The following is an 18850-nucleotide window of genomic DNA, read 5'->3' on the forward strand; positions in this document are numbered from 1 at the left end:
CTGTTCATGTCCTGTGCCTACTTTTTAATTGGGTTATTTGTCTTTTTCTTGTAGAGGTGTTGTAGTTTCCTATATATTTTAGAAATGAGTCCCTTGTGTGATGTGTTGTTGCAAAAGATTTTTTCTATTCTTTGGTTTCACTTTTTACTCTTTTGGTGAAGTCTTTTGATGCACAAAAGTTTTTTAATTTGTAGTATGTCCCAATCATCTATTTTGTCTACTTTTGTTTGTATAGTTTCAAAATGTTTGGTAGTCTGTGTATTCCCTGTATTAGAGCTCTCACATTTTTCCTTATTTTTTCATTGATGACTTTCATAATTTTGGGATTCGCATTTAGGTCTTTAATTCATGCTGAGTTGTTTTTTGTATAGGGCCTGAGGTAAAGGTCTTGTTTCAATCTTTTGCATATCGTTTTCTAGTTCTGCTAGCACCATCTATTAAAGAGAGTATCTCCTCCCCATGTAACATAACTAGGCACTTTGTTGAAAACCAGTTGGTTGTATGTGGATGGGTTAATTTCTGGATTCTCCATTCTGTTCCATTGATCAATGTACCTTTCATTGTACCAGTACCAGGTTGTTTTGCCCACTGTAGCTGTGTAGTAGATTTTGAAATCGGTGTGTGAGAGGCCTCCAACCTTATTCTTCTTCTTGAGCAGTGCTTTGCTTATCCTGGGTCTCCTTCCTTTCCATATAGTTTGTAATTGTCTTTCCCATCTCTTTGAAGAATGTCGCTGGAATCTGGATTGGGATTGCATTATATATGTATATTGCTTTGGGTAGTATTAACGTTTTCACGATGTTGAGTCTTCCTATCCAGGAACATGATATCTTTTTCCACTTTCATAAATTTCTTTTGATTTCTTCTAGCAGTGTCTTGTAATTCTCTTTGTATAGATCCTTTGTTTCTCTGGTTACGTTCATTCCAAATATTTCATCCTTTGGGTGGCTATTGTAAATGTTATTTCTTTCCTAATGTCCTTTTCAGTGCTGTCATTGTTGCTATGGAGGAATCCAACTGATTTTTGGATGTTAATCTTATACCCTGCCACTTTGCTGAATCCTTTGGTAAGGACTAATAGATGTTTTTTTTTTTTACTAACTCTTTGGTGTTTTATATGTATAGGATCATATCATCTGCAAATAGAGAGAGTTTTATTTCCTCTTTGCCAACTTGGATGCCTTTACTTTCACTATCTTGCCGTATAGCTCTGGCTAATACTTCCAAAATAATATTGAAAAGGAGGGGGGACAAATGGCATCCTTGTCTGGTTCCTGTTCGCAGAGGGATGGCTTTCAGTTTCTCTCCATTGAGAGTGAGTATTTGTATAAATGCTCTTGATTATGTTGAGGAATTTCCTTTCAATTCCTACTTTGTTGAGTGTTTTTATCAGGAATGGATGTTGGATTTTGTCAAACGCCTTTTCTGCATCGATGGATATGATCATGTGCTTCTTGTCCTTTTTCTTATTTATGTGGTGGATTACAATGATTGTTTTTCTAATGTTGAACCATCCTTGCATCCCTTTTATGAAACCCACTTGGTCGTGATGTATTATGTGGTGCTGGATTCTGAAGAACAACAGCATTTTGCCATCTTTTTGAATAGAAGTGAAGTGTTCATGGTCTGGAGCTTGACTGAATTTGAATTCTGGCTCAGTCACTTGCAGTGTAGCTGTATAACTTTTGACAAGGTATTTTACCTCTTTAGACACCTCAGTTTCTCTTCTGGTAAGTGGGATAATAATAGGATTAAATTAGATATTTTTGTAAATGTTTAAAAGCATAGAAAACCCTTAATAAATATTAGTGGCTACTGTTGAAAGTGCCATGGGCTGCCAAAAGAACCAATAGATCTGTTCTGGAAGACATGCAGCCAGAGTGCTCCTTGGAGGCCAAGATGGCCAAACTTCTTCTCTCATACTTCGGACATATTGTCAGGAGGGACCAGTCGCTGGAGAAGGATATCATGTTTGATAAGGTGGAAGGTCAGAGAAAAATAGGAAGAATCCCAACGAGATGGATTGGCCAAGTGGCAGCATCTGTGGACTCAAGTGTGGCAACAGTAGTGAGGTTGGCCCAGGATCAGGCAGTGTTTTGTTCTGCTGTGGATAGGGTCGCTATGGGTCAGTATTGACTCGATGGCATCTAACAACAACAAATCAATATTTTTACTTGCTGCATTCATTATTTACCCATTGTTGTGTGAGAAATTGGGGTCCTGGTGTGGCTTTGTAGGATAAGTAGGGGAGTGCTAACCACAAGGTCAGCAGTGCTAACCCAGCAGTTGCTCCTTGGAATCGCTATACTAGGTCACTGTGAGTCAGAACTGACTCAACGTCACCGAACAACATATAAGAAATTAAGGAATCTTGCAGTGCAGTGGTTAAGCATTGGAGTGATCACGCAAATGGCAGTGCTTGGAACCTACCAGTACCTCTGTGGATGACATTTTAGAGTCATAGAAACCCCATGGGGCAGTGTTCATCTGTTTATGAGTTGGAATGGATACAACATTTAACATATTATCCTGATATATTTTTGTTGTTGTTGTTGTTGTTGAGTGCAGTGGAGTTGGTTTTGACTCACAGCCACCCTGTTTAAGATTTCCAAGGAGCAGCTGATGAGTTTTAACTGTCGACCTTGCAGTTCAAATGACCATGCAGTCCAGTGCTTATCCTATAGGTAACAGCTGTAAACATAAGAATTTACTATCTTTCACCGATTCTGTTTACCAGGAATTCGGGAGTGGCTTAAATGGACCATTCTAAACTGGAGTCTCTTATAAGGCTGTGCTTAAGAAGTCAACTGGACAGGCTTACTGGTCAGAAAGACATTGGAGGAAACTGAGACTGTGGCCCTCAACCACCCTTCAGGTCTGGAAAGGAATTTAGCCACGTGGCTCAATTTTCAGACCAGCAGTGGATAGGTTTATGGGGATTGGGAGGATGGAGGGACAACAACACTAGCGACAACACAAGATATGCATACCATGGAATGGTCATTTATTCAAAATCAAAAGGACAACATTTTCCTAAGGACAAAGTTGAGACGGGTTAGGAAGCGAGGTGGAATGCAAATAGGAACCAGAGAGAGGAAGCGGGATCGCTGTTGCTGCAGGGAGGGGATTGTAATGATTGATTTGAAACAGCGTATAATTTGTTGAATGTAAAGCTGATGATGTAGTCTGTAAACCTACACTCAATTCATAATAACATTTTTTTAAAAAAAGATGTCAGGTGGTGAATGTAAAACTAATGTTCTCCCATGTAAACGATCACATAATTCACAATAAAACATCAAGAACAAAACAAAACAAAACAAAAGATGTCAGGTGGGGCTGCAGTTCGACTTCCCCAACTTCGGTTCTTTTCCAGGTGAACTTTTCCCATGTTGCTTTAATGTTCTCTTGACCTGGTAGCTGCCTTCCCAGAATGAGCAATCTAAGAGCCCTCATTTCTTTTTATGATGCAGCATTAGAAGTCACGCCACCACCGCCATTCTCTTGGTTTTGGTCACACATACAACTGTGATTCACTGTGGGAGGTGCCTACGTGTTATTCTTGTGGTTGTTGTGAGCCCTAGAGTCAGTTGTGACTCATGGTGACACCATGTGGCTGAACAGAACTATCTTATAGGGTGTTGGGTTTTTTTTTCTTTCTGTAATCTTTACAGAAGTAGCTTGCCAGACCTTTCTCCCATGGAGTGACTTGAGTGGGTCTGAGTCTCCAACCTTTCAATCGGCAGCCTACAGTTTAACTGCGGCACTGCCACAGCTCTTTATGAATCTCGGGAGGTTAGGATTACTCAGAGATGTTATGCATTGAACTGTGTCCAATCCCCATGTATTAGATGTTGGAATCCTGATCCCTTTATCTGTGGATGTAAAGTAATATAATGTAAAAACCTTCCATAATGTAATCTAAACTTAGGTTAATAAGGCCAGCCCAGGGTAATGTCTTCAACCTAACCACTTCTGAGTTATAAAAAGATCAGTTTAGACATAGAAACAAGCAACTGTTGAGGACGACAAATGCTACGTGAGGATCATCAAGAACCAAAGAATACCAATGGTGACCCACAAGGAAGTCATCAACAGGGCTGGGACCCTGGTTTGGACTAGGTCATTGTGATCTACCGCTACTGGTATAGAACCACACAAGTCAGTGACTTTGACTACCAAAAATGTCTTCGGACGCTCAAAGTCCAAATTCCAAGTGCTGAGACTCTCTGTGGGCTCTGAGGAAGTGTCCTTGTTTTCTTTCAGCAATTGTAGGCCCAGTATTGTTTGGAGACCTCTCTACTTCTTGGTAGCAATCTTCCCATGCATCTAGGCACGTCACAGTGCATAGACCCCAAGTCCAAAGGACGGACTCACTCCTGGCTCTGCTGTCTTGGTGGTAGTTGGTTCGCACCTTTCTGCTCAAGTCTCCTTTAGTCTCTTGTAAGATAAAACGTGTTGTATGCCACACTCTTGGGAATTGCCAGGATCAGAGTGGTGGTGGGATTAAGGGTAGAGACCTGGTGTATCTTTGTAGGGTAAACAATGGTCTGCAATGTTGGCTTGAACTATGAGGCCGGTGGTTCAAACTCATCTGCCGCTCCTCAGAAACCCTATACAAGGTTACTATGAGTGGGACAGGACTTAATGGCACTTACCAACAACAACATACCCATCCTTAATCCTCTTATTGGATTATCACATCAAATCACATCACATGGTATAGCTACATCTCAATTGCCAATCAACCCACTGAGAACCCAAGCATAGCCAAGTTGACACAGAACCTTACTATCACAGAAACTATGGGAAACTCAACTGTTCATTAAAGCCCCCATGTGTGATAATGACATTACAGCAACAAGATAGGGGCCATTTGGAGCTTTACGGGCACATTTGTACACTGGTTTCCTCCAAGGGAAATAGTACTAATAAGGCCTTTGGAATGCGTGCTTACATGGGGCTACATGCTGGCTAAGGAAAAAAAATCCAAGAAAAAAAGAACTATTGAATCAAAGTCTCATCTTTTGTCTTCCTTCCCCTTGCACTCCGGGCTCAAGTCAGAAGGAATTTCTTCTGATTCTTCAGAGTGCTCCTGACTCTTTTCTCTCATTTCAAGACATCTTGGAGTTTGATGTTGCTGTTGTGTACCATTGAGTCAGTTCTGACTCATCACCACCTTGTATAGGGTTTCCAAGGAGTGGCAGGTGGGTTTGAACCACCAACCTTGTTGTTAGCAGGCCCGTGCTGATCCTACAGGGCCACACCAGGACTCCTTTTATTTGATAATTCCTCCTATCCATTTAACTTAACTCCCTTCTTCTCATGATTCAGATCTCAGCTTAAACACCACTTTCTCCAAGAAGCGGTCCCTGATTCTGCTAGGTTGGCACTGCTGTGTGTACTTTGTCTCAGACCATAGGCCGTATCCAGGGCTTGGCATCCCCAAGTGAGGGGGAAGAACTGATGGAAGGGACAAAGCCAAGAGGAAGAAGTTAGCGTGGCGGATTCTTTCCATCTAGCATTGTCCAAAAGCATTTTCAACAAGAATGGAGTCTTCTGTATCTGTACTACACAATACAAAAACCATGAGCCACATGTGGCTATTGAGAATTTGGAAAGGCGCTCTGGTAGCGTAATGGTTTTACGAATCGGGCTGTGAACCGCAAGGTCAACAGTTAGAAACTACCAGCTGTTTTGCTGGAGAAAGATGAGGCTTTCTGTGCCCGTAAAGATTTACAGCCTTGGAAACACTGTGCAGGGTCGCTATGAGTCGGAACCGACTCCACGGCACATAACCAACCAACCAGTATGACTAAGGAACTAAATTTTACAACAGAACCAAGGAACTGAAATTTAAATTTTATTCAAGTGTAATTCATTGAAATATGAACCGCCATATGAGATTTACACCCTTGGAAACCCTGTACAGGGTCGCTATGGGTCGGAACCGACTCGACAGCACTTCACAACAACAACAAATATGAGATTAGTAGCTACGGTATTACCTAACCAGCTCTTACAGAAACAACCATACCCAGTGCCATGTGGTCTCTTCAATTCTGACTCATGACGACCCCCTGTGTTACAGAATAGAACTGCGCTAATAAAGTTTACTTGACTGCAATCCTATGGAAGTAGATCCCCCGGCCTTTCTTCAGCATTACTGGGAAAATTCAAATGGCTAACCTTTAAGTTACTAGATGAACACAATTTGCTCATGCCACCCATCAAAAAAAAAAAAAAAAAAAAATCAATCTCACTGTCACTGAGTCTATTCTGACTTGCAGTGACCCTAAAGGACAAAGTAGACCTACCTCATAAGGTTCCCAAGACTGTAGACCTTAAGAAATCAGACTGCCACGTATTTCTTGCTCAGAGTGGCTGGTAGGTTCAAACCTTTTGATTGTTAGCCAAGCACTTTAATCACTGCATCATACTCAGAGACCTTTTTAGAGCAAGTGTTGTTGTTAAGTGCCATCGAGTTGGTTCCGACCCATAGCGACCTTGTATAGGGTTTCCGAGGCTGTAAATCTTTACAGGAGCAGAAAGCCTCATCTTTCTCCGGCGAAGCAGCTGGTAGTTGCGAACTACTGACCTTGTGGTTCACAGCCCGATTCGTAACCACTACGCTACCAGGGCTCCTTACCAGACAAGTGTAGCCCTCTGCCATTGAATCAGTTTCTACTCATAGCGACCCTATAGGTTAAAGTAGAACTAACTACTCCTATGGATTCAAGACGACATCTTTTTGGGGAAAGGCTCATCTTTTCTCATGGAGCGACTGTTGGGAATAGTCTTTGTGGTTAGCAGCCTAATGCCTAACACACTGTGCCACCAGAAAGATGCTTGCCTAGAGGACTGGTTTTGAGAAAGAAGTGGCAGATGGGCTTTGTAGGCAGAATAGTCCCCTTCGACCAGGAGGGCCCATGAGAAACTAAATCTAGTGTATTAAACTGAATCTATTGTTGTTGCTGTCAGGTGCCATCGAGTTGGAACCCACTCATAGCGACCCCATGCACAGCAGAACGAAACAATGTCCGATCCTGGGTCAACTTCACTGCCGCTGCCACACTTTAGTTCATCAATGATGCCACCTGGCCTATCCATCTCGTTGGGGGTCTTCCTCTCTTTCTCTGACCCTCCATCTTACCCAACATGACATCCTTCTCCAGCGACTGTTCCTTCCTGACAACATGTCCAAAGTATGAGAGACGAAGCTTAGCCATCCTGGTCTCCAAGGAGCACTCTGGCTGCACCTCTTCCAAAACAGATCTATTGGTTCTTTTGGCAGCCCATGGCACTTTTGGTATTCTCCTCCAACACCACAATGAATCTAGTGTAGCCTAAATGCTGGCTAAGAGATTGATGATGATGCCCTGCTTCCTATTTGTAATTGTGCTGTGGTCAATGAAAGGGTCTAAGGGCACAAGGGACTGGTTTTCTGATTGTAACATTTGAGAGAGGTGTTTTGGGTGTGGGAGGCTTTTGCCTGTATCTGATACCTAGGGCAAGGGTCAGAGCTGCAATCTATTAGGAATGTCAACAGTTGTAATGTCTGCATATAAATCTGTACCATTTAAGAGAAGCCAAGAGATAGCCTTTGTTTTCTTCCTTTCTTTCATAGCAGTCTGCTAGGCTTTGTGAAGAGAACATGTAACAATTTCGCATCTTTTCCTTTAAAAGTTCCCAGAAACAAGTGCATAAAAACGTCCACATGAAGGCTAGGAGTCAACCATTCTGGGTTCCACAGCTGTTTTGTTAGACTTGCTGTCTATGCCTCAGCTTTCCCATTTGTCAAATGTCAGTGCTAGGCAACGTAATCATACCCAGAGTGATAATAAAAATAGTTGTTGTTGTTGTTAAGTACTGTAGAGTCGTTTCTGACTCATAGTGACCCTATGCACAACAGAATGAAACAAAGTCCATCACCATAGCAGTAGCACCTTGTTAACTCAGTGTTTACCAAGTGCCACAAAACGCTGGTAGTATAGTAAGATAAGTATTGGACTGCTAATTGCAAATTGGCAGTTCAGACCCTCTGGCTATTCTGCGGGAAAAAGATGAGACTTTCTGCTCCCATAAAGTTTTACAACCTCAGAAACCCTATACAGGGTAGCTATGAGTTGGTTTACCAAGTATTAGACCAGGTGATACATACAAGCTTTACATATGGCAGTGTAGGATAAGCACTGGACCCCAAGGTGGGTTTGATTTATAAGGTCAGTGGTTCAAACTCACCAAGTGCTCCTTGGAAACCCTATATAGGGTCGCTACGAGTTGGAACCGATTCGATGGCCCTTAACAACAACATTCACCATTTCGGGTGGTCTTCGTGGCTGTTTCCTAATCTCCATTTTAAGATAAAAGAAACCGAGCATGTGTCCAGAGTCACATAGAAAGTAGTGAGATTAAGATATGAGTTCAGCTGATTCCAAAGTTTGACTTGAGCCCTTTGCTGTGGCCATGGCTTCTCTTCAAAGGCAGGACAGTGAGAACTGAACGCTGAGGTCAGGTAAGAAGTGCTGTTGTTGTTAGCAGTAGTAACAGAAGTGTCTGTTCATCTTGTGAACTCTAGGTGTATACACTCTCACTTACAAACGGGGACAGTGAAGCTCAGAGAGGTTAAGTGTGTGCTCAGGTTCACACAGCAAGCTCGTGGCAGGAACTCAGAGTCAGGGAGTCAGCTGCAGCGCCTACCCGGGATCCCCGCGCAGGACGCGCAGAACGCGACGCAAACACGAACCCGGCCTTCTGGGCCACCCGGCGGCGAGCCTCCGCCGCGCACGCGCTCTCGGGCTCCCGGGTCGGGGCGCGCAGCGGGCGCGAGGACGGCGGCGGGGAGCGTGCGCGCGGTGACGTGCCGGGCGCCATGTTGGAGGGCTTGTGGTAGGGGCTCGGGGAGGTGCTCGCTCTCTCGGTCTCGCTCTCTCGCTCGCTTCCCCCGGCTCCCTTCGGTGCCCCCCCCGGTCGCCTGCGTGCCGGAGTGTGTGCGAGGGAGGGGGAGGGCGTCGGGGGGGTGGGGGGAGGCGCTCCGGTCTCGGGGAGGCCCGCTGTGGGAGGCGCAGGCTGCGAGGGACTCCGGGAAGCCATGGACGTCGAGAGGCTGCAGGAGGCGCTGAAAGGTGGGGGGAGCTGCCCTCGCCCTTGCTCCACACCTTCGCGGCCCCCTCCTCCGCTCGGGGCGGGCGGCGCCGGGCTCGCGGCGGGAGGGGCTCCCGGGCTCCCCTCCCCCACTCCACGGGCCGGGAACCCTGTGGGCAGCCCCCTCCCGCCCGCGCTGGGCTTTGTGTCTGCCGCCGGCGTCTGCGCAGGGGGAGGGGAGGGGCTCGGAGGCCCGGGGTCCTCGCCCACCCTGGGGAGCTGGCCCGCCCCGCGGCGGGTGGTAAAGTCCCAGGGCGGCGGGCGCTGGCGAAGCAACTTTTCCGTGGTTTCTGGGAGCCTCCCGGGCTGAGGCAGGCGTGCCCCACGCGCCCTCGTTCCACGGTGGGCGCCTTCCGTGCAACAGGCGATAGGGCAGTGGGCCCCCAACTTGAACTATAATGATCTCAGGGTCTGAGAATCATATTTCTAAGTCCAGCATCGTTTGGGGGAGCCTCCGTGCAGTAGCTGGTGTTTATTACGACGCAGACTTGGGAACTTCACTTAGATGAACTGTTTGTGGGGTCCAGGCCTGGAGGTTGGTGTTTGAACCGGATTCCCAGGTAGTACTCAGGCTGGTGTTCCCCGTGGCCATACTTTTGAGAATCACTGCGGTTGGTTTGTGGAGAAGTGGAGTTTGGGGCGAAGTCGAGTGCCCCCTTTTGGAGGAGTCTAGTTACCAATGAAGAGGGTGACATTTTGGAAGTGGAGTTTGGGAAAGAGAATTGTGGATATTTGAGAAGCTGATTTTTTTTCCTTTTCATTGCTTCTTAATTCGGAAAGGACTGGGAAGAAGGGTTTGAGAAGGTATTGGGAATGATGGATGGATTTTTGGGAATTAACATAACTTTTGTTTACTTCCTTATCTAGATTTTGAGAAGAGGGGTAAAAAGGAAGTTTGTCCTGTCCTGGATCAATTTCTTTGTCATGTAGCCAAGACTGGAGAAACTATGTGAGTTAAAAACCTGTACTCATTGTTTTGTAAACCTGTGTCATCAGAATTGTATAGGACAAAGGGAAAAAAGTGCTTTTGGAAGAATTAAAATTATTTATTTGTGTCAACCCCTGATTTTAAAAACGGATATAAAGCGTGTATAAAGTGTATATACATAATGTGTGTTGTGTAATGCTTTAAAAAATTTTGTTTAATTTTTTAAAGTATGTACTTTTTTCTTTCGTTCTTTTTTTTCCCTCTTCTTCCATTTTGGCTACTTAGTTTGGAAGAGCCTGAAAAAGGAACAGTGCCCATTTCATATAATCTTTTTTGTCCATAACCAATAGTTTCAAGTCATTGATTGCTTCAGTTTCATTTTGTTGTTAATATTTTCTCTTATTGTCCTTTATTCAGCCTTTTGGTCATATTTGTATATGTGAATGTTTTAAGTCTCATTTCTTTTCTTCTCCGATTATCTGACAAATTCCTGGCTATAGTTTTGAGTGTCCTGTAAACTTTCTGGGATAGCTAACTTGTTACATATGCTCAGCATTTCATTAGGCTTCTTTCCAAATGTTCTGAATTTGAAACTTACGAAGCCAGGTTTTCAAAAGGAACATTTTCAGTCCACTGTTGTGTGCATGCTTTGTATACCAGTTGTTGTGTACAGACTCTGGCTAAGTTAAGTTGTAGAGAACTTTGCAGTCTTTTGTTTGGGTGGTGGTTGGAGCACAAGAAGGAGAAAAGTTTCTTAGGCTCGTCTCTGGCTTCCTTCCTTCATGCCTGTTTTCAAAATACTTTTTGAGACCTAATAAGAATATCAACTTCAAGTGGTGTGTGCTTTCTGTAATTTTACTGGTAAGTGTTCAGTTCACACAAGATTAACTATGGTTGTAGTCTAGCCGTTTAGTAACTAGTCTCATTTTAGAAAGAGTAAAAACTGATAACCTAATGCTTGATTTGGAGTCCTGGTATTGCGCTTTGGGTTAATGTGCTGGAGTGTAAAGTTAGTTTGAATCGCAAAGTCGGTGGTTCAAACTCACCATTCGCTCCTCAGAAACACTATACTGGGTCGCTGTGGGTTGGAACCAACTCAATGACACGAAACAACAACAGTGCTTGATTTAAGGGTCATGTAGACAAGCTGAACCTGAGTGCTCTGTTAAGCATACTTGCAACAGTCAACTTAAGAACTGATGTTTTCAATTATATATTTCATTTGCATGTTAAAAATAGAACCATTTAGAGAAAAGAAAGCCAGTTTTTCTTTGAATTATAGTCTCTTGGGGGCCTGGTGTGGCATTGGAGGATAAACATTGAACTTGTTGTTACGTGCCGTGGAGTCGGTTCCGACTCATGGCGACCCTGTACAGGGTTTCCGAGGCTGTAAATCTTTATGGGAGCAGAAAGCCTCATCTTTCTCCCGCGGAGCAGCTGGTAGTTTTGAATTGCTGTCTCTGAGGTTAGCAGCCCGATTCGTAACCACTACGCTTCACCAGCTGCTCACTATCAATGGGAACTGACTTCATGGCATTTAACAACAACATAGGACACCTTGGAGTTTGGAGCTGTAGCATAAGCACTGAATTACTAACTATAAGCTTGGCTCCTAGAAACACTCTACAGGAGTGCTTTGAGTTGGAAGCGATTTGAAGAGAGATAGCAGTTTTAGTGTGGTGCTGTGGATTAATGCGCTAAACTGCAAAGTTGCTTTGAACCACAAGGTGGGCTGTTCACACTCACCAGCTGCTCCTTGGAAATCCTGTACAGGGTTGCAGGGAGTCGGAACCGACTTGTTGGCACTTTGAACAACAACAACAAGCAATAGTAGAGAATCTTAGGATCATTGCGAACAGCAAGGTTGGTAGTTCAAACACACCAGCTGTTTTGTGGGTGGCTATGACTCGGAACGTCTTGATTCAAATAATACAGTGCAGAATAGCTAAAAGTGTTTAATTATGTTGATAAACCTAAAAACAGCTAGGTGCCTGATTTCAAAAATACATTAGTTTCTAAAATTTTTGTTTTTTTTGTTTTTTTGTTTTGTTGTTATTAAGTGCTGTCCAGTCAGTTTTAACTCACAGAGACCCTATATATGGTTTCCGAGGAGCAGCTGGTGAGTTTGAACTGCCGACCTGGTGGTTCAAACTGACCTTGCAGCCCAGTGTGTTAATCCATAGTGCTTCACCAGGACTTCACATTAATGCTGTTGTTGTTAAATACCGTCGGGTCGATTCGGACCCACAGTCAGCCTCCCCGTAGGGTGAGCATGAACTGCTGACCTTGGAAGTTCAAAGACTTCTGTAATCTGATGCAGTAGCCCACAGCGCCACATCAGGATTCCTACATTAATACTTGTTGTTGTTGTTGTTATGTGCCATGGAGTCGGTTCTGACTAGGTGACCCTATAGAGGGTGTCCAAGGCTATAAATCTTTATGGGAGCCGAAAGCCTCATCTTTCTCCCGTGGAATAGCTGGTAGTTTCGAACTGCTTTGATATTAAGTGCCGTCGAGTTGGTTCCGACCCATAGCGACCCTGAACAGGGTTTCCAAGGCTGTAAATATTTATGGGAGCAGAAAGCCTCATCTTTCTCACATGCAGCAGCTGGTAGTTTCCATCTGCTGACCTTAATGTTCGCAGCCCGATTCGTAACCACTACGCTACCAGAGCTCTTGTAGGTCTCCACTATTTCTCTTGAATCACTAGATCAAACTTTCCCCCTCCACAACATCAAGAGGAAAAACATTTTACTTGTAAGAGATTTTTGATATGTAAGATTATATCTGTTTGTATATACTTAAAGCCTCATTCTCTGGTAGCGTAGTGGTTATGAATCGGGCTGCGATCCACAAGGTCAGCAGTTCGAAACTACCAGCTGTTTGGTGGGAGAAAGATGAGGCGTTCTGCTCCTGTAAAGATTTATAGCCCTGGAAACCCTATTCAGGGTTGCTGTGGGTTGGAACCGACTCCACGGCACACAACCAGCCAAAGCCTCATTTCTTTATCAATTTTTCAATTTTGTAGCGTTCCTTTTTTTTTTTTTAAATAAAATACACCGACCAGTCAAATTTCTAAAAGGTTAAAACATTTTTCTTTAAATTTAATTGTAAAATGTTTATACCAAATCTGTTACTTTGACCATTTTTAGGTATGTAATTTAGTGACATTAACTGTTTTGAAATGTATAATCAGTAATAAAGAACTCCTTAATACGTTGTCCTGCTGGGTCACCCAGTGGCCAGGAAATTAAACCTGTTTTTTCTGAACAAGTATTTGTCTTGATAAGGGACTTTAAAGAAGTTTGCTTTTAGTCAAGTTAGGTGTATATTTACTAAGAGCATTTTGTATTAAAGTTATTGGTGTTCTAAAATTTACTTTTTATCATTTAAAATTATGGATTTTGGATTCATAATTTTCAGTGTGGCCATGCCTTTTGATAGTGAAATTTGCAATTTCTGTAATCTATTTATGGCTAAATTGAGCTTTGTGTAATTTATAAGATTATGTTGTTGTTAAGAGCCTTTGAGTTGGTTCTGACCCAGAGTGACCCTGTAGAGGGTTTCCGAGGAGCAGCTGGTGAGCTTGAACCACCAACCTTGCAATTTAGACGGCTTTGCAGTCTGGCACATTAACCCATAGCGCCACATCAGGACTCCTTATAAGATTGTTGTTGTTAAGTGCTGTCGAAAAATCAAACCAACTGCTATTGAGTTGGTTCCAGCTCATAGCGACCATATATAGAGTTTCAGAGATTGTGAATCTTTACAGGAACACACAAACTCATCTTTGTCCTGTGGAGAACTTCATGATTTTGAATCACTGACTTTACTATTAGCAGTTCAATGCCTAACCCACAGTGCCACCAGGGATCATTAAGATTGTAGTTGTTGTTAGATGATGTATGATCTGTCCCAATTCATAGCTCCCCTCTATTGGGTTTCCAGGAAGTGGCTGGTGGGTTTGAATTGCTGACCTTGGGTTTAGTAGTCCAGTACTGATCTTATAGTGCCATACCAGGTCTCCAAATTGCAATAGGAAAATGCGTTGTTAAGTGCCATTGAGCCAGTTCCTGCTCATAGTGATCCTATATAGGGTTTTCTGTGGAGGACTTGGTGAATTTGAACGGCTGGTGTTGTGTTGTGCTTCACCAACCTTGTGGTCTAGTGCTTATCCTGCAGTGCCACACCAAGACTGTAGGAGATGGCATTGTTCTTAAGTACCTGAGTTGGTTCTGACTCATAGTGACCCTGTATAGGGTTTCCGAGGAGTTGCTGGTGAACTTGAACTGCTGACCCTGAGGCTTAGACCGGACTGCGCTTTAACCAGCAGCAGCACACCAGGACTACAGGAGAATGCATTGTTGTTTGTTGTTCAGCACCGTTGAGTGGATTCCAACCTATAACAACCCTGATTAGGGCTTCTGAGGAGCAACTGGTGAGCTTGAACCCTGGGAGAATGGAAATTAAAAAAGTGACACTTTAAGTCTTTTTGTGTTTTAGTATTGAAGAGTTACCTAAGATAAGAATTGCATTGCTTTGACCATGGTCGTTTCCGCTGGTAAAGTATAATAAGAAAGTATTGAGAAAGAGAACTATATGAAACTTTATGAATGAAACTCATTTATAGCCTAAGCTATTTGTTTTACTTTAAAACAAACAATTGATTTGATTTTAGCTTTAGGGAGAATTTATAGAATTATAGGAAGTTACAAAAGATTTCAAGACGTGGAATACTGATTGTTAAGAAGAATACTCTTAAGGCCCTGAGTACTAGTACTCGCTATAAGGTAAGCACTGGACTGCTAACCGAAAGGTGCATTGTTCAAGCCCACCAGCTGCTCCTTGGAAGCTGCCCTTTACAGGATTGCTGTGAGTTGGAAACATAGTGGATTATGAGCTGGGCAGCTAGCTGACACGGCAGCAGTTGAATCTACCAGTTGCTCAGCAGATCCTATACTTCGCTTCCTTGCAATGGTTGCAACTCCCCCATGTACCAAAATTAACAGCATTTATTTTACCTCTGTTCGCTTTAACTATTGCATTCCTACATGTGTCTCTTCAACCTTCATCTTTCCTCTGCTTACCTCTCTATTGTCTATTGCCTGCTTTGTCACCCATGTTAACATGTGTCTGTCCTATGTTGTTAAATGCTATCCATTTGATGCTGACTCAGTGACCCTGTGTAGGATTTCCAAGGAGCATCTGGTGGGTTTGAACCACAGATCTTGCAGTTAGCAGTCCAGTACTTAACTTAAAGCACCACACCAGTACTCCAGTCTACTTGGTAAACTGAATAATTTTCCCTCTCCCCTCCCTCCATAACCATCACAGATTGCTTCTTCTATCAAGAAAACCTTTTTTCAACATTGGTTCCACACGATGCCTGTCCCCTATGATTGACCAGTATTCACCCAGCACAGTGTCCCACGTTGTGAAGTGTTCTTCAACTCATGGTATAGCACTCCATTGTGTGTATACCACCAAAGGCTGCCCAGCCATTCTTCTGCATCCAGGCTGTCTCCATCCCCTGGATGTGTCTCTTGGAGTCAGCACATGGAAGGATCCTCTTTTCTTTTCCATTCTGTCATGTCTCTTGTCTAGTGCATTAATCTGTTTACATTCAGTGCACTAATCTTTAGGTATAAATTGAGGGCTGTCATTTTCTTTTGTGTGTGTGTGTGCGTGTTGCTGCTCATTTGTTTCACATAATTTTCTGCACTGAGTTCATTTTGTTTGTGGGTTTTCTTTTTCATTTCTATTGTGTTAATGTTTACTAACTCTTTCTGATTTTCCTCTTTTTAATTTTGATGTGCAGGTATATTTTCTTTGAGGTTGTCTGGTGGTGTGCCATGAAGTCATCTCCGACTCACAGCAGTCCTTATAGTGTTGCCAAGGTTGTAAATCTTTGTGGGAGCAGAAAGCCCTGTCTTTCTCCCACGGAATGGCTGGTAGTTTTGAACAGCTGATCTTGAGGTTTAGCTGCCCGACTTGTAATTTATTAAATTATTTTCCTGCTTCAAACAGCCTCTCTTATCTTGAAATCTACCTGACTTCCTTGCCATTTGAAAGTTCTGTCTACACATGTCCACCTAGTTGACTTCATATTTTTTTTTTTTGCTGTCTGCAAAAGGGTTCATACATTTACTTAGTAAGGCTTGAAGTAACTGAAAGTGAATAGCAGGTTTGAAGGAAGAGCTGAGAAAGTCCTCAAGAACTATCATATATAAGAAGATTAATGTAAGTTATGTCAGACAGTTAACTTACATGAATGAAGTTTTCTAATAAATGGCTAACTTCAGTTGCCTAGAGTAAGCATTTTAGAAAACTTCAGCAATTCTCTATCTAGTATAGATTTTAGAAATAGAATTGACTTCATTTTAAATCGATACGTCTGGTCCTTATTTTCAGTCGTGTAGGCTTGTTTTACTTGTTGTTAAGTGCTATTGAGTCGGTTCCGACTCTTAGTGCACCTGTATAGTGTTTTCAAGGAGCTTCTGGTGATTTTGAATCACTAACCTTTGCAGTTTGGTCCAGTGGTGTATCCTATTGCCACACACCAGTGCTTCTATATCTGGATTGAGTTCTGAGTGGTGATGTCATGTATGGTAATCTCAGTTTGTTGACTGCTGTTGTTGGTTCTCAGTCCTAAGAACACACCTTAGCATTTTTTTTTGTACAGTTGGTCTAATATTACAAATTCTTTTTTTAATTTTTGTTTATCAGGAAATGTCTTAATTCTACCGTAGTATTTGAGGCACAGCTTTGCTGGGTATGTGATTCTTTGGTGGCAGTTTTTTTCCTTAGGAGTTTTGTATAAGTCGTCCCATTGTCTTGCATGCCTGTTTTTTTGCTGAGAAAGCAGAGCTTATTCTCATTGGTTCTCCTTTGTAGGTAATGCTTCCAAGCTACTCTCAGGATTCTTTCCTTATCTTTGGTTTTGGAAAATTTGATTGTGATATGTCTTGGTAATTTGCTTGTGGAATCTATCCTGTTTAGGCTTTGTATAGCTTCTTATATGCTTATCCTCTCTTCTTCCATGATGTTTAGGGAGTTTTCTTCCAACTACTCTTCAGTAATTTTCTCTCTGCTTTTTATTGTCTTCTTGTTCTGGAAATCTGATCACCCATTTGTTGTTTTTGTTAAGTGCCGTTGAGTTGATTCGGACCTGTAGCGACCCTGTATAGGGTTTCTAAAGAGCAGTTGGTGAGCTTGAACCACCGACCTAGCACCGACCTAGCAGTTCAAACGACTTTGCAGTCTGACGCATTAGCCCACAGTGCCACACCAGGACTCTGATAAAGTTCCTTTTCATGATGTCCCATATATCTCTTAGGCTTTCTTCAGACTGTTTCATTCTTTTTTTTCCTGATTGTTCTTGTGGCATACTCTTGAGAGATTTATTTTCAAGCTAATTCGGGCTTCCATTGCTTTGAATCTATTCCTTTGTCCTTTCAATACATTTCTGAGATCTTACTATTAATCATCTGGATTCTAATTGCGAGTTTTGTATTGTTTCAAATTTGCATTTATTTTGTCTGTAAGTTCTTGTAGTGTTTTCCTAAATTCTTCCTAAAGCGTTTTCTATGTTCTCCTTGCTTTCCTCGATCTTTTTGTCAATCCTTTAAAGGTACCTAAATAATCATTGTTTGAAATCCTTTTCACTTAGCACCATACCTTTTCTTACTCAGAAATGTTTTTTGTCTCTGTATCCTGGTCATTTGTTTGAGCCATTCTCTTGTTTCTTCATGTGAGGTAACATAGTCTGTTGTCACTGGGGTATTAGGGGTTGTCATGTTTGTGTTCATTGATGATTGTGTGTTCATGTGTTCTTTGGCCCTCACCAACTGTATTTAGAAAATGGAATCACCAGTCTTATTTGTTGTAAGTACATTTCATATTAGGGTGTTTAGGCTGGTGTTGGCTGCTGTCAGTGGTTGATTAGGTGGTGTAGGAGCTGGTATTGGCTGTTGCCCAATTGGTGGAGCTACAGTGGGTATGTTTGTGGTTGGGCTCTATGGGCATGGTTGCTGTCTCTTGTCTGCCGGCTGTGAAAAAGAAAAACCCCTCCCCCAGCTCCTAAACACAAGATAACAAAACATTAGACAGACAAGGAATCAACAATGAAAAAGGAAATAAAAACAGACAGAAACCAGATTGTGGCCAGAAAAAGAAATACAATGACTATAATGACAAAAGAGGGACAGGGAAATGGAGCCATAGAAGACAAAAAAGGAAATAAAAGTAGGAAATAAAAATACCTTTATAAAAACCAGTGACGGAAGATAAAAACAGTGGGTTGTTGTTTTAAGAGTGAGTTGTTGTTAGGTGCTGTTGAGTCGATTCTGACCTATAGTGACCCTGTATAGGGTTTCCAAGGAGCAGCTGGTGAGCTTGAAGCACCAACCTTGCAGATCAAACTTCTTTGCAGTCTGACGCATTAGCCCACAGTGCCATACCAAGACTCCAAAAACAGTGAGTGGTGGTGGCGGTGTGCTGTGGAGTCGATTCTGACTCATAGGGAACCTGCATAGGGTTTCCGAGGCTGTAAATCTTTACAGGAGCAGAAAGCTTTATTTTTCTCTTGCGGAACAGCTGGTAGTTTTGAGCTGCTGACCATGAGGTTAACAGCCCAACTCATAACCACTATGCTACCAGAGCTCCTTAAAACAGTGAGTTGTTGTTATGGGCCGTGAAGTTGGTTTCGACTCATAGCAACCCTGTACAGGGTTTCTGAGGCTGTAAATCTTTATGGGAGCAGAAAGCCTCATCTTTCTC

General features: G+C 42.7%; 1 protein-coding gene and 1 pseudogene across 2 annotated transcripts in view; one reads left to right on the top strand and one right to left on the bottom strand.

Annotated features, from left to right (window-relative positions):
- LOC102836373 overlaps positions 1–9093 on the bottom strand; it is a 22931-nt pseudogene extending 13838 nt beyond the window's left edge.
- Positions 8855–18850, top strand: part of PPP4R2 (protein phosphatase 4, regulatory subunit 2) — a 104344-nt gene continuing 94348 nt past the window's right edge. Inside the window, exons 1-2 of one of the 2 annotated variants that reach the window (XM_006870783.1) lie at positions 8855–9125; positions 10012–10093. In XM_006870783.1, the coding sequence (XP_006870845.1) occupies positions 9092–9125; positions 10012–10093 (116 nt within the window). In that variant the 5' untranslated portion in view covers positions 8855–9091. The remainder of the gene's footprint in view (positions 9126–10011; positions 10094–18850) is intronic. The other variant, XM_006870784.1, reaches the window with a different exon arrangement.

Source organism: Chrysochloris asiatica, unplaced genomic scaffold (genome assembly GCF_000296735.1).
Source record: "Chrysochloris asiatica unplaced genomic scaffold, ChrAsi1.0 scaffold00151, whole genome shotgun sequence".
In the NCBI taxonomy this organism is placed as follows: Eukaryota; Metazoa; Chordata; class Mammalia; order Afrosoricida; family Chrysochloridae; genus Chrysochloris; species Chrysochloris asiatica.